Source organism: Odocoileus virginianus, chromosome 34, assembly GCF_023699985.2.
Source record: "Odocoileus virginianus isolate 20LAN1187 ecotype Illinois chromosome 34, Ovbor_1.2, whole genome shotgun sequence".
Taxonomy (NCBI): domain Eukaryota; kingdom Metazoa; phylum Chordata; class Mammalia; order Artiodactyla; family Cervidae; genus Odocoileus; species Odocoileus virginianus.
The window spans coordinates 16,109,181-16,123,521 of NC_069707.1; the positions used below are offsets into that span (position 1 = coordinate 16,109,181).

Consider the following 14,341-nt stretch of genomic DNA (forward strand, 5'->3'; position numbering starts at 1 on the left):
GAATACATGTTCATCCCAGCATGTTAGCCACATTTTTTAAGGATCTGGATTAAAGCATGGACTTAGAAGAATGCCCAATTTCTGTATGGGGGTGAGGGGGTTTTGCCCGTACTTTCTCAAATTCCCATGCTAAATATGCCAAAGCCTCGCTGTTGGACTTATCTCTGGAGGTAACCAGTGAGCAACTTCAACCTTTGGGTTATCATGGAAAGTATTTTATTCAGAGAGGATTCTCACAAAGGATATTTAAAGGGTTTCTTTCTTTCTTTTTTTCACCTGCTCCATATTTCGTGGTTTTTTTTTCATATAAGTACATTTATTTTGATGCAGTGTCAAATGATACAACGCATAGGGGGATATTCCACAAACTACAGACCTATACATAATCCGGTTAGATGCTGGTAGCCAGAATATGACAATACACACAATTTCAATTTTCTTTCCTTTTTTTTTTTTCATGTGGAACTTTATTTATTTATTTATTTTCATTTATTTTTATTAGTTGGGGGCTAATTACTTTACAATATTGTAGTGGGTTTTGTCATACATTGACATGAATCAGCCATGGATTTGCATGTGTTCCCCATCCCGATCCCCCCTCCCTCCCCCATCTCCACCCGATCCCTCTGGGTCTTCCCAGTGCACCAGGTCCGAGCACTTGTCTCATGCATCCAGCCTGGGCTGGTGATCTGTTTCACCCTAGATAATATACATGTTTCAATGCTGTTCTCTTGAAACATCCCACCCTCGCCTTCTCCCACAGAGTCCAAAAGTCTGTTCTATACATCTGTGTCTCTTTTTCTGTTTTGCATATAGGGTTATCATTACCATCTTTCTAAATTCCATATATATGTGTTAGTATACTGTAATGGTCTTTATCTTTCTGGCTTACTTCACTCTGTATAATGGGCTCCAGTTTCATCCATCTCATTAGAACTGATTCAAATGAATTCTCTTTAAAGGCTGAGTAATATTCCATGGTGTATATGTACCACAGCTTCCTCATCCATTCGTCTGCTGATGGGCATCTAGGTTGCTTCCGTGTCCTGGCTATTATAAACAGTGCTGCAATGAACATTGGGGTGCACGTGTCTCTTTCAGATCTGGTTTCCTCGGTGTGTATGCCCAGAAGTGGGATTGCTGGGTCATATGGCAGTTCTATTTTCAGCTTTTTAAGAAATCTCCACACTGTTTTCCATAGTGGCTGTACTAGTTTGCATTCCCACCAACAGTGTAAGAGGGTTCCCTTTTCTCCACACCCTCTCCAGCATTTATTGCTTGTAGACTTTTGGATAGCAGCCATCCTGACTGGCATGTAATGGTACCTCATTGTGGTTTTGATTTGCATTTCTCTGATAATGAGTGATGTTGAGCATCTTTTCATGTGTTTTTTAGCCATCTGTATGTCTTCCTTGGAGAAATGTCTGTTGAGTTCTTTGCCCAATTGTTTGATTGGGTCATTTATTTTTCTGGAGTTGAGCTGAAGGAGTTGCTTGTATATTTTTGAGATGAATTCTTTGTCTGTTGCTTCGTTTGCTATTATTTTCTCCCAATCTGAGGGCTGTCTTTTCACCTTGCTTATAGTTTCCTTTGTTGTGCAAAAGCTTTTAAGTTTCATTAGGTCCCATTTGTTTATTTTTGCTTTTGTTTCTAATATTCTGGGATGTGGGTCATAGAGGATCCTGCTGTGATTTATGTCGGAGAGTGTTTTGCCTATGTTCTCCTCTAGGAGTTTTATAGTTTCTAGTCTTACGTTTGGATCTTCATATTTCATGTTTTTGTTCTGAATAGTTTATTGTCTTCCTGTGTGGTGGTGGGAATCAACTGGATTCTCAAATGAATGGAATATTTAGTTAAATAAATGTACTTGTCACAAATGAAGATAATCAGATGGCCATTTCCACAAACTTATTTTGAAGGGAGTAGGTCCTCTTTCATTGACCTAACTTCTTTGGAAAATATCATCTAATGAGCTACAATCAGCAGATACCTTTAAATATACCCAAGTATTCTGGTACATTCTTTGGCATTGCCTTTCTTTGGGATTGGAATGAAAACTGACCTTTTCCAGTTCTGTGGCCACTGATGAGTTTTCCAATTTGTTCTCATATTGAGTGCAGCAGTTTAACAGCATCATCTTTTAGGATTTGAAATAGCTCAACTGGAATTCCATCACCTCCACTAGCTTTGTTCATAGTGATGCTTCCTGAGGCCCACTTGACTTCACATTCTAGGATGTCTGGCTCTAGGTGAGTGATCACACCATCGTGGTTATCTGAGTCATGAAGATCTTTTTTGTATAGTTCTTGTGTGTATTCTTGCCACCTCTTCTTAATATCTTCTGCTCCTGTTAGGTCCCTACCATTTCTGTCCTTTATTGTGCCCACCTTTGCATGAAATGTTCCCTTGATATCTCTAATTTTCTTGAAGAGATCTCTAGTCTTTCCCATTCTGTTGTTTTCCTCTATTTCTTTGCATTGATCACTGAGGAAGGCTTTCTTCTCTCTCCTTGCTATTCTTTGGAACTCTGCATTCAAATGGGTTTATCTTTCCTTTTCTCCTTTGCCTTTTACGTCTTTTCCTTTCTCAGCTGTTTATAAGGCCTCCTTGGACAACCATTTTTGCCTTTTTGAATTTCTTTTTCTTGGGGATGGTATTTTTTTTTTTTTACACCTGTGCAAATCCTTTATTAAAGCAACAACCAAAGTACAGAATGGCTCTTTTTTTTTTTTGCTGCTATATCAACTTAAAAATTAATCATTTATGTATACATTTAAATTATTTTTTAAAGGTGAACATTCATAGCTCACAAATCAACAGAGTGACACTTCCACCCAGATACATTTTTCCATCTTATTTCCCAGTTTTAACAATGAACATTCAGAACCAGAGGGATAGCACATCAAACGTAAGTGGCAGCACCTTCTGTGAGCAGCGCTAGGGTGTCTGAGAGAGACACTGAAGGTTTACATTCTTCATTAAATAAAAACAATTTATGCAGGAATATTCTTAGACCTATTTGCTTTGTCTTTACATTCTCTATGAGCTTTAAGTTCGGTGGTGGCATTCTGAGCATTAGACCCCTTACAAGTGACATCTGTAAAAGAGTCTTAATTAAAGGTCATTATCACTGTCCTATGATATTTTCTTGCATAACAGACAACCAGTCTTTCAGAAAGCAAAATAAGCAATTCTGTTTTATTTGATTCTTCACCCCACTACAGATTTGTTTAATCCAAATCTTGTTAATCACTGTAGAAACCCTGTAAGTCATTAGGAAGATGAACTTTGTTACCTACTAGAGTATTTTACAACGAATAGGTGAATGTAAAAATGACTAATACCTTGAAGATGGTGGTGGTTTAGTTGCTAAGTTGTATCCAACTCTTTGCCACTGTAGCCCACCAGATTCCTCCATCCATGGGATTCTCTAGGCAAGAATACTGGAGTGGGTTGCCATTCCCTTCTCCAGGGGATCTTCCCTACGAAGGGGTCAAACTCGCATTTCCTGCATTGCAGGTGGATTCTTTACTGCTGAGCCATCAGAGACAGCCTACCTTGGAAGCAACAGAGATCAAAATATGTGGGTGACTATACAATGAGATTTGGTGGCTATTTAAAGGGTACCAATGAATTAGTCTAAAAAGCAAGAACAGAAACAGGGATTATGATGTAAAGGGAATGCAAAAAGGGTGTGTGAAGATGGATACTGGGCAGTCACTGAACTGTTTTGAGTGTAAAACAGAGTATCTGAAAGATTAGCTAAATGCTCCGTTTTCTCACCCAATGAAATACCGAGAGGAAACCCCTGTTCACAGAACCACTGGGGCCATGAGGAATTTCAGCACTGGTGAAAAAGTGAAAGTGGCAGTCACACAGTTGTGTCCGACTCTTTGCGTGTGGACTGAAGCCCACCAGGCGCCTCTGTCCATGGGATTCTCCAGGCAAGAATATTGGAGTGGGTTGCCAGGGGATGGTCTTATTCACTGCCTCCTGTACAATGTCATGACCTCCATCCACAGTTCTTCAGGCACTCTGTTTATCAAATCTAACCCCTTGAATCTATTTGTTAAAGAAAGGCAATGACAAAGAATGTTCAAACTACCTCACAATTGTACTCATCTCACTCACTAGCAAAGTAATGCTCAAAATTCTCCAAGCCAGGCTTCAACAGTACATGAACCGTGAACTTCCAAATGTTCAAGCTGGATTTAGAAAAGGCAGAGGAACCAGAGATCAAATTGCCAACATCTGCTGCATCATCGAAAAAGCAAGAGAGTTCCAGAAAAACATCTACTTCTGCTTTATTGACTACCTCGAAGCCTTTGACTGTGTGAATCACAACGAAATATGGAAAATTCTTAAAGAGAAGGGAATACCAAGCACCTGACCTGCCTCCTGAGAAATCTGTATTCAGGTCAAGAAGCAACAGTTAGAACCAGACATGGAACAACAGACTGGTTGCAAATTGGGAAAGGAGTACGTCAAAGCTGTATATTGTCACCCTGCTTATTTAACTTATATGCAGAGTACATCATGAGAAACACTTGGCTCAGTGAAGCACAGGCTGGAATCAAGATTGCCGGGAGAAATATCAATAACTTCAGATGTGTAAATGACACCACTCTTATGGCAGAGAGTGAAGAAGAACTAAAGAGCCTCTTGATGAAAGTGAAAGAGGAGAGTGAAAAAGTTGGCTTAAGACTCAATATTCAGAAAACTAAGATCATGATATCCAGTCCCATCAGTTCAGTTCAGTTCAGTTCAGTTCAGTCACTTAGTCATCTCTGACTCTTTTTGACCCCTTGGACTGCAGCACACGAGGCCTCCCTGTCCATCACCAACTCTCGGGGGTTTACCCAAACTCATGTCCATTGAGTCAGTGATGCCATCCAACCATCTCATCCTCTGTCGTCCACTTCTTCTCCCGCCCTCAATCTTTCCCTGCATCAGGGTCTTTTCAAATGAGTCAGCTCTTCGCATCAGGTGGCCAAAGTATTGGAGTTTCAGCTTCAACATCAGTCCTTCCAATGAACAATCAGGACTGATCTCCTTTAGGATGGACTGGTTGGATCTCCTTGCAGTCCAAGGGACTCTCAAGAGTCTTCTCCAACACCACAGTTCAAAAGCATCAATTCTTTGGCGCTCAGCTTTCTTTATAGTCCAACTCTCACATCCATACATGACCACTGGAAAAACCATAGCCTTGACTAGACAAGCCTTTGTTGGCAAAGTAATATCTCTGGTTTTCAATATGCTGAAGAAGCTTTAAAGTTTTTTGTTTGTTTGTTTCTTCATAAAACTCCTCATGTCAGCAGATCACTTCTGATTCATTTCCATTGAGCATTTTATTTTGCAAAAGTCTCACCTGAAATTACACTTCCGTGTGAGGGCAACTCCACTAACTCATTCATTATTATCAGTATCATTGAGCACACAAGTGCTGTGAATTCCTAGATGGCAGATAATAGAATGACACAGCCATGGCTCATCAGAACCTGAGATGAAAATTCTAAGATTTAATCTTCTGTTACTCTCAGGAGTATATTATAACTGAGTAGAACAGGTAAACAATGAGCAAGCTATCATTAAATCAGAAGTGCCGGTTTCCACCAATAAGCAGTTAGACACATCTGAGTTTGAATCTCAACCCTATGACTCACTGATTACTTGAATGAACCCGGGTAAGCACTGAACCTCTCTGAGACTAACCAGAAAAAAAAAAAAAAAAGGCAACAGAGCTATAAACCTGCCAAACAGCATTGAGGTAAGAAAGTGAAATAGTTTGTGTGAGTGATTTATATGTGCTCACTGTTCAGTTTCTAAAGAAAAAAAAGTTTCTGGACTGTTTCTGCGTTCTATGTTATAAAGTCCAACCCTAACCCTTGGCTTTTCTAGTTGAGCTTTCTCCTTCCTTCTCTGGGTGGGGGGGTAGAGCTTGGGGGTGAGGGGAAAGTTCTGGAGCGGTGAGCTTGTTTCCCATCTCTGTCCAGTGGTTTTCCAGTAGCCTCACCTCTGTGTTATTCAGTTGGTCACATTGGTTATCTTGTGTTTTAGTATCAGACATAGACCTATGTTTATTGGAGAAATAAAGCCTGTAAGTCCTTTCTTTAAGCTCTTCCTAAAAAAATATATATGGCTGTATTTTCATGTCTATTTCCTGAAGTTTCTGATGAACCTTCAGTATGTTTTATTATTTTCCACAGATGGTGATTCCTCAGGGAAGAATAGAAAAGAGGAAAATTATATTTTTGAGTCAAAGAGCAATCGAGGAGGAGGGGAACACCCAGCCCCAGAAGCAGGTAAATGTTCACCTTGGAAACTCATTGCAGGGTCAGAACAATTGCAGGACCATGTATCCTGTAGCTGAGGTTATCAAGCAAATTTACAAGAGTTCATGACAAGAACAGGGATCTATGGGCCGGAAAACCTGTAAATTCTCATCTCCTATATCACACTTCATCTTGGGGCTCTTGAGCTAGTATCTTCACAGGTTTGGTCCTCAGCTTTCTGTTCTATAAGTTGACTGGAGTGGATGATCACTACAGTCCCTTTCCAGGGGTAACATTCTGTGGAATGAGTAATACTCAGGACACAGTGGTTAAGAACATGGGCTCTAGAATCAGATGCCAAGGTTTAGATCCCCTGCTCCATCACTAACTCCATGACCAAGTTATCTTCTCTCTCTGGGTCTCAATTTCCTCATTGGTCAGATGGGTGTAATAACTATACCCAGAGCTGTTAGGGAGAATAGATAGGATATCACTACAGAGCTTTTAGCATATTGCTTGACTCATGAGATAAGCCATATAAATGATGGCTATTATGACTGTTATTTGTGATCAACAAGGGCAGAGATGTTAGAGTATACAGTTCTTTCTCCAAGTGCTTCAGTGACAAGAAATGGAAGACACAGGAATGGAGAAAGGGTGCAGGAGGTAGAGGGGATATTTAGTAAGTAGAAGAAGAGTACTGTAATTTCATGGTTTTGGTTATTTTTAACTAGACAGGAAACACTTTCAACATAGTCCTGTATAAAGGTAGATTTTGATCCTAAATCTCACAAACAAATTAGTAAAATACAATTTAGGAGAACAAAATATGATTATTAAGCTACAGATCTAAACACTGAGAAAACTTTCTTTTTACCCCAGAAGTAGTCTCATAACAATGGTCACATCTAATTTTTAAATAACATTGTTAAATAATACATAAATTTTAAATAATAAATAAAATTTTAAATAATAAAATATCCAGTTATCAAGTATCTAGATGCTGCCCAGTCTGTGGACCTGCTGGACTTAGCTGTCCCAGGATATTTGAATAAAAACTTCCCTGGTGGTCCAGTGGTTGAGAATCTGCCTACCAATGCAGGGGACGCCAGTTCGATCCCTGATCCGGGGAGATCCCACACGCTGTGGAACAATTAAGCTTGTGCGCCCCAACAAGAGAAGCCACCACAATGCGAAGCCAGCGCTGCACAACCAGAGAGTAACCACCTCTGCTCACAGTAACGGAGACCCAGTGCTGCCGCCAAAAAATAAATTAAAGAAAAAAGAAGAGCCCGCCCCCTGCCGACAGACACAGAGAACGGGGCTCGCCCCTTGCCTCCATGGCCAGATGTGTCCAGAGACCCTCGGTTCTAATTGCCCAGGGCCTGTCCTAACCGTTACACACCTGAGTGTCACTCCCAGTCTTATGAACAGAAGTCCATCTACTTAGCTCATTCCTGAGAAAACTAGCATGGTGTGTTTTAGAAGTGTGTGTGTGTGTGTGTGTGTGTGTGTTAAGTCGCTTCAGTCATGTCCAACTCTTTGCGAACCCAGAGACTGTATCCTACCAGGCTCCTCTGTCCATGGGATTTTCCAGGCAAGAATACTGGAGTGGGTAGCCATTCCCTTCTCCAGGGAATCTTCCAGACCCAGGGATCCAACCTGCATCTCATGTCTCTTGAATTGGCAGGCGGGTTCTTTACCAATAGCGCCTCCTGGGAAGCCCTTAGAAGAGGGAGGGAAATTTTAAATTACCTGAACTAAAAGCATTAAATTATGCCAACTGAGTATTTAAAAGTTGAAAATATCTTTCAGTATCCTAACAAGTACTTTACGGGAGGCTTCATCTTCTTTGTCATCAAAGTGATTAATAAATCATTCTTGATTCATTAACCGGGAATCAGCTCTGACAATAGAGAAACCCTATGCCTGACTTTTTGTTGTTGTTTAGTCGCTAAATTGTATCCAACTCTTTTGTGACCTCAGGGACTGTAGTCCGCCAGTCTCCTCTGTTCATGGGCTTTCCCAGGCAAGAATGCTGGAGGTGGGTTGCAATTTCCTTATCCAGGGGATCTTCCTGACCCAGGGACTGAACCCTCATCTCCTGCATTGGCAGGCAGATTCTTTACTACTGAGCCACTTGGGAAGCCCGTATCTGACTTTGGCAAACAGAAAATCCCCTTAGATTATATGCTGTTTTACGATTGCCACAGCTCCCTCTGAGTCCCATTCTTGGGACTGGGGTCTTCAATCACAGCTCTCTTTTCCCGAAGCCTAAACGCTGGCGTTCATCTTCAAACAAGTCACATGCATTTAGAAAAGCAGCCTGTAATCAATTTCCTTCCCTGAACAAGCAGAACTGGGGCTGGGTGTTGGGATCCAGTTTGTAAGAAGTGGTTTTAGGTTCCTAGGGTTGACCAAAGTCTCTTTTTTATCCAGATCCTTTGTAACCTATCCATCTTTGTGACTAGTGCCAGAAGATGCAGGGAAACTGACAACTTCAGGGCCAAACTGAGCCCTTTCAGAACTTCTTTCCTCTGGGTTACCATTAGGAAACTGGAATGTATGCACCAGCTCGAGAGTCAAATTCTAGATGGTTGGTTTAACACAGACTTTTATCTTTTACAATTCTCTTTGGGAATACTGTGCATGTGTGCTCAGTCATGTCCAACTCTCTGCAACCCCATGGACTGTAGCCTCCTAGCCTCCTCTGTCCATGGGATTTTCCAGGTAAGAATACTGTGGTGGTTGCCATTTCCTTTTCTAGGGGACCTTCCCGACCCAAGGATCGAACCCACGCCTCCAGCGTCTCCTGCATTGGCAGGCAGATTCTTTGCCAGTGAGCTACCTGGGAAGCCCTTGGGAATACTGGCCTCACTCAAAACACTGTTTTGTATCAAGACTCACTGATGCAACCTCGTTATCCCCTCCTCCTGAACCCAGACAATGCCAGAATGTTCTTGAGAATTTTCTTCAGGAGTTTTACCTAGGATTCCACAAATATACCAGAGGTTGAAATGCCATTAGTGTGTACTCAGCTCCAGCTCCTCTTGTCTTGGAGAGGAGGCCAGCTATACCTGGGAATGATTTTAAGCTCAGAAAATCAAAGCTATCCCAGGTGGCGCTAGTGGTAAAGAACCTGTCTGTCAATGCAGGAGACACAAGAGACTCAAATTCGATCTCAGGGTTGAGAAGATCCCCTGGAGGAGGGCATGATGACCCACTCCTGTATTCTTACCTGGTGAATCCCATGGACAGAGGAGCCTGGCAGGCTACAGTCCCTGGGGCTGCAAGAGTCAGACACGACTTAGTGACTAAAGCACCACCATCAGGAGTGAACTTCCTTGGTTACTTGCACCCAATACCTGTCAGTACCCACCCTTTCTTTTTTTTTCTTGGCCCCACTGTGCTGTATGTGGGATCTTAGTCCCCCAACCAGGGATCAAAGCCATCTCCCCAGCATTGGGAGCATGGAGTCTTAATCACTGGACCACCAGGGAAGTCCCCCACCCTCTCTTCCTTCCCTCCCCTTTTTCCAAGGTCAGTAGCCCGCCCTGACTTTGATAAGGACCTGTCAAAGTCCCTGATAAGGACCTTGCAGCTTCTTATCCCCTCAAGTTTGTTTTTCCATCATTTATTAACTCCCCATGTTTATAGTCTCCACTGGTTCATTCCCCTAGACACACTCAGCTCTCTCAAAACACACAGGAAACAAAACGGCATCCCTCAGCCTTCAGTCTCTCTGTAAATGAACTCCCAATTGCTAAGCACAGTGGCCGGTCCAGGCATCACCTCACTTGACCTCTCCTTAGCATTCGATTCCGCTGACCACTCTCCTCTTGAAATAGCCTCGGCCCTCTGCTTCCAGGACTGCCTGCTCGGTTGGTTGCCAGCCATCCCTCTGACATGCCTCTTTCTATGCTTCCTGGATCTCTTCTTTGCCTGCCCTCTTAAGTGTTGATGTCTCCTAGAGCCTTGTTCCTGGCCCTCTTCTCTCTTCCCTTTCTCTCTGGAAGTCTCACCCGGTTTTGGAGCGGCAGCCACCACCTTAATGCTAAAGGGCTTCACGTGTTTGTTTTTAATTTTTATTTGTTTATCTTACTTTGGCTGTGCTGGGTCTTTGTCGCAGTGCTCGAGCTTTCTCTAGTTGCGGTGAGCAGGGACCACCCTCTAGTTGGGGTGTGAAGGCTTCTCCTTGCAGTGGCTTCTCTTGTTGCGGAGCACAGGCTCCAGGACACGTGGGCTTCAGTACTTGCGGCACACAAGCTCAGTAGTTGTGGTGTACGGGCTTAGTTGCTCCATGGCATGTGGGGTCTTCCCGGATCGGGGATTGAACCTGTGTCTCCTACATTTGGCAGGCCAATTCTTAACCACTGGACCACCAGAGAAGTCCCAGCCTTTCATGTATTTAAGCCCAACTAATCAAAGAACCTAATAGAAAATTCTACCTGGATTGGCCTTAGGCATCTCAATATGAAACTGTCAAAATATAATCTCCCTCGCCCATTCTGAATAAGCTCCATCATACATGTAAATAGTGCAAGCAGAAGTCCTAGGAATCAGATGCATGGACCACTCCTTTTTATATCTGCACTTTGTATATAATTCTACCGTAGTAACTATAATACTTTATTGTATCTTTTCATTTAAATGTCTTTCTTACCCAGATTTGAAGTCATTAGAAAACAATCTCATTTAACTTTTGAAGAAGTGGTATATATAGTGGTTCTGAAACCGTACTGTCTGTACCATGTACCGTACTTAGTCAAGTCACTTAATTCTTGATAACTTAGTTCCCTCATTTGTAAAATGGGGATAAAAATAGTACGAACTCATATGGTGGTTGTGGGAATTAAAGTACTTCATGTATAAAGTACTCTTTACTATCTTTAATTACCAGTGTCAGGCACATGGCTATTAATGCAAAATGAATGAATAAATAAATGAAAGAAAGTATTATGAAGTCAGTTTATGCAGTAGAGATTTCGGCTCCTCTAGTTCCACCAGTTGGCAAGGCCCCTATAGCTAAAAATATTTCCACCATGCCATCTCCAAGCCTGGCTTGACTACAGAGCAGGTCGGACTAAGAATAGACCCTGCTGAGCTTGATAAGACAGACTGATCTGGGGTACACTCTGTTCCTTTCAGACTCCTGGATGGTTCTAAAAGATGCTTCTAGTCTAGGTGTCTAGGACCAACCCCACAGGGAAAGAACCCATGATGGAGAAGTAGTGATTTTTTTGCTTACTTTTTTTTTTTTTAAGTATTTATTTGGCTGCACCAGGTCTTAGATGCAGCACCTAAACTCTTAGTTTCGGCATGTGGAATCTAGTTCCCTGGCCAGGGGTTGAACCCAGACCCCCTGAATTGGGAGCGCAGTCCTAGCCACTAGACCACCAGGGGAGTCACTACCTCAAGCTTTTAATAATGGTTCTATAGGCTGAGAGTAGGTTCTCTGGCTTTAGGAAATAAAAATGTCCTTAAGCCCTAACCAGAGCAAGGAATCGGGAGTTCGTCCATATTTATTTTAATGAAGAATGATCATGTATGAATCCATAAAGCTACAATGATTTTTTGTAGGAAATATAATATTTCCTATGGCTACAGTGTCTCTGCAGTTGTCTGTTTACAGGATGTCTGTTAAAGTTGGATATAGGGGAGTCTGACCGCAACATCTGTACCTGCTGATGGCATATGCATTTCATAGGAACTTGCCACACAAGTTTTCTTTAAGGAAGTCTGTGTTTGAGACCTAGACCTTCAGTTTACAAGCTGTGTGCTCTTAGGCCAATTACTTCATCTTTCTGTACCTCAGTTTATCTGCCAAACAGGGGTAGTACAAGTGCCTACTTGTAGTGTTAATAGCACTTGTAGTAGTACAAGTGCCTACCGAGTTGTTCTAGTGAAATGAAACAGTGCATGCAAAGTGCTTGTCATACAGTAGCTTGTAGCTGTCCTTGTTCTTAGGCACTGACCCACCCTTGTTCATTTCTGGCCTTGCGCAGGTGCAGTGCTTCCTCTGGCCCTGGGTTTGGCTATCACCGCTTTGCTGCTTCTCATGGTTGCCTGTCGATTACGACTGGTGAAACAGAAACTTAAACAAGCTCGTCCCATCACATCTGAGGAATCTGACTACCTCATAAACGGGATGTACCTATAAGAGTGGAATCTAAATAGCTGAGCCCAAGGACATGTTTCACTTAAAATTTATACATAGTTTGGGTCCTGATATTTATTACCTCTTCTGTTTTTAACTAAGCTAAGAAAACTACTGAAAACCCTGGAAGATTCTGCAAATATTCAACCTTTGTTTTTACGTATTGATTTTCCGTGGGAAGTATGTGACACATTTTGAAATTTAGGAGTCCACATGATTACAGACTTTTACAAATCTAATTCTGATATATGTAAGCTATCTCTAAAAATAGGAATTTTTAGTTAGCCAAGGCAGAAAATTCAGTGTCTCTAGAGGTGCCTGACAATGGCGGTGTTAACACTTTACTTCACAGAAGCCAGCCGTTGGCACTTCATAGCACCCCGAGTCCCTTGTCCTGTGGCCTTCTCCTTCCTCATTTTCAGCTTCCAGTCCTCTCCTTTCCCTTCTCCTCTTCAAAACCTGTTTCTGGGGATGGATCTCAAGGGAGCACACACCTTCAATATGTTATCCGTGGCAGGAATATCTAAGCTATAAGCCTAATGATCAGGTCAGTGAGGCCTGCAGGAAGGTAAATATCAGTTCTTTCCAATGGCTGACTGACATCATGTCATGTGGCTGCTTCATTCTTCCAAAGGAGAGTAACTCAGACTTTGGATTACAAGTAGCTCTAACAGAGTCATCAAGTGAGATAGAAAATTAAAGCAGAAGCAGAGAACCTAGCAGGTCAAAAACTTAACAGACACCTAGCTGAGGGAAAAATGAGCAAGGGGGATGTTGAGTTCTTTCTTGGATCTCTGCTCAACACTGTTCAATGGTCCAGAACATAGCAGCTCACTTATATAGTCACTGGTTTTCAACATTAGTGTTGAAAAAAGAAAAAAAACCACATTCAAATGGAAAAATAACACTGAATGGATCTCTGGGTACAGCTTTTGCAAAAATAAGAGTCAGTGATTCATGAATAATCAACTTAAGAATTGGTGATTCTTCCATTCAATGGAGTGATGCAGTTTTTTCCCATTATTTATTTAATGCTCTAAAATGTTACAGTATGCAAACAGCTAATGCCAGGCTTATATATTCCCAGAGCATAAGGGAATTTTGCACAAATTCATCTTTATAGAAAACCAGCATCTAGCTTAGCATCTTTTACCTTTTAATCTGTAGGATTTTAAAGGCATATTATTTCCACCATTGCTTAATGCTGGGACAATACACATTCTAGAAATTACTCTACTGAGGCGAATGTATAATGTCTTCTATTTATATAATAGTTTTTTTTTTCTTACCATAAGTGGTAAATCTTTTAAGATACTTGAAAACCCTCTAGAAAACTATGTTTAGACTGAACCTGATGTAGGTTGTTCCTTTAGTAAAGGACTTAATTTGGGTTGGAGATACACATTAAGAAATGGGTAGTTAGTGGTAGGAAAACAAAGAAATTGGTTATTTTTTATTTCCTGAGAAACTCGAGCATTTTGTTGAATTTTAGAATTGAGCAAAGATTTAAATTTCTCGTTAAGGAGTTTAGAGAAATGACTGTATGAATGAACTTAAGATGTTTGTATTCTTTATGTGATGCTGTGCAATTTGTTTTTATATAGAAGGATGTCACCTATAGCCATATCCAATAAAATAAAAACTGTTGAGGCATGCACCTTTCAGCATATCTTTTATACATGAAGAAATTAAAACACAATTTAGTATTGCTATGGTGTTGAAATTCTTGATAAAAAGATGTCCCATGTCTATGTGTACAATATTCTTTAATAAATTGTATTTTATTCTTAAGCCTTTTTTTTTTTTTTTACAACTTTTAATACTTACTAGTACAGATGGTCTCCAACTTAATATGTTGCCCTGACTTACCTTTTTTTTTTTCTTTATGATGGTGCAAAAGTGATACACATTC

At 41.2% G+C, this 14,341-nt stretch overlaps 1 protein-coding gene across 6 annotated transcripts in view; it reads left to right on the forward strand.

Moving 5' to 3' along the window:
* LRP11 (LDL receptor related protein 11) overlaps nt 1-14,341 on the forward strand; it is a 93,613-nt gene that overhangs the window by 40,072 nt on the left and 39,200 nt on the right. For 5 of the 6 annotated variants that reach the window (XM_070461478.1, XM_070461477.1, XM_070461476.1 and 2 more), the window contains exon 6: nt 6,207-6,302. In XM_070461478.1, the coding sequence (XP_070317579.1) occupies nt 6,207-6,302 (96 nt within the window). Of the gene's footprint in view, nt 1-6,206; nt 6,303-12,277; nt 14,221-14,341 lie in introns of those variants that run through there. The other variant, XM_020910270.2, reaches the window with a different exon arrangement.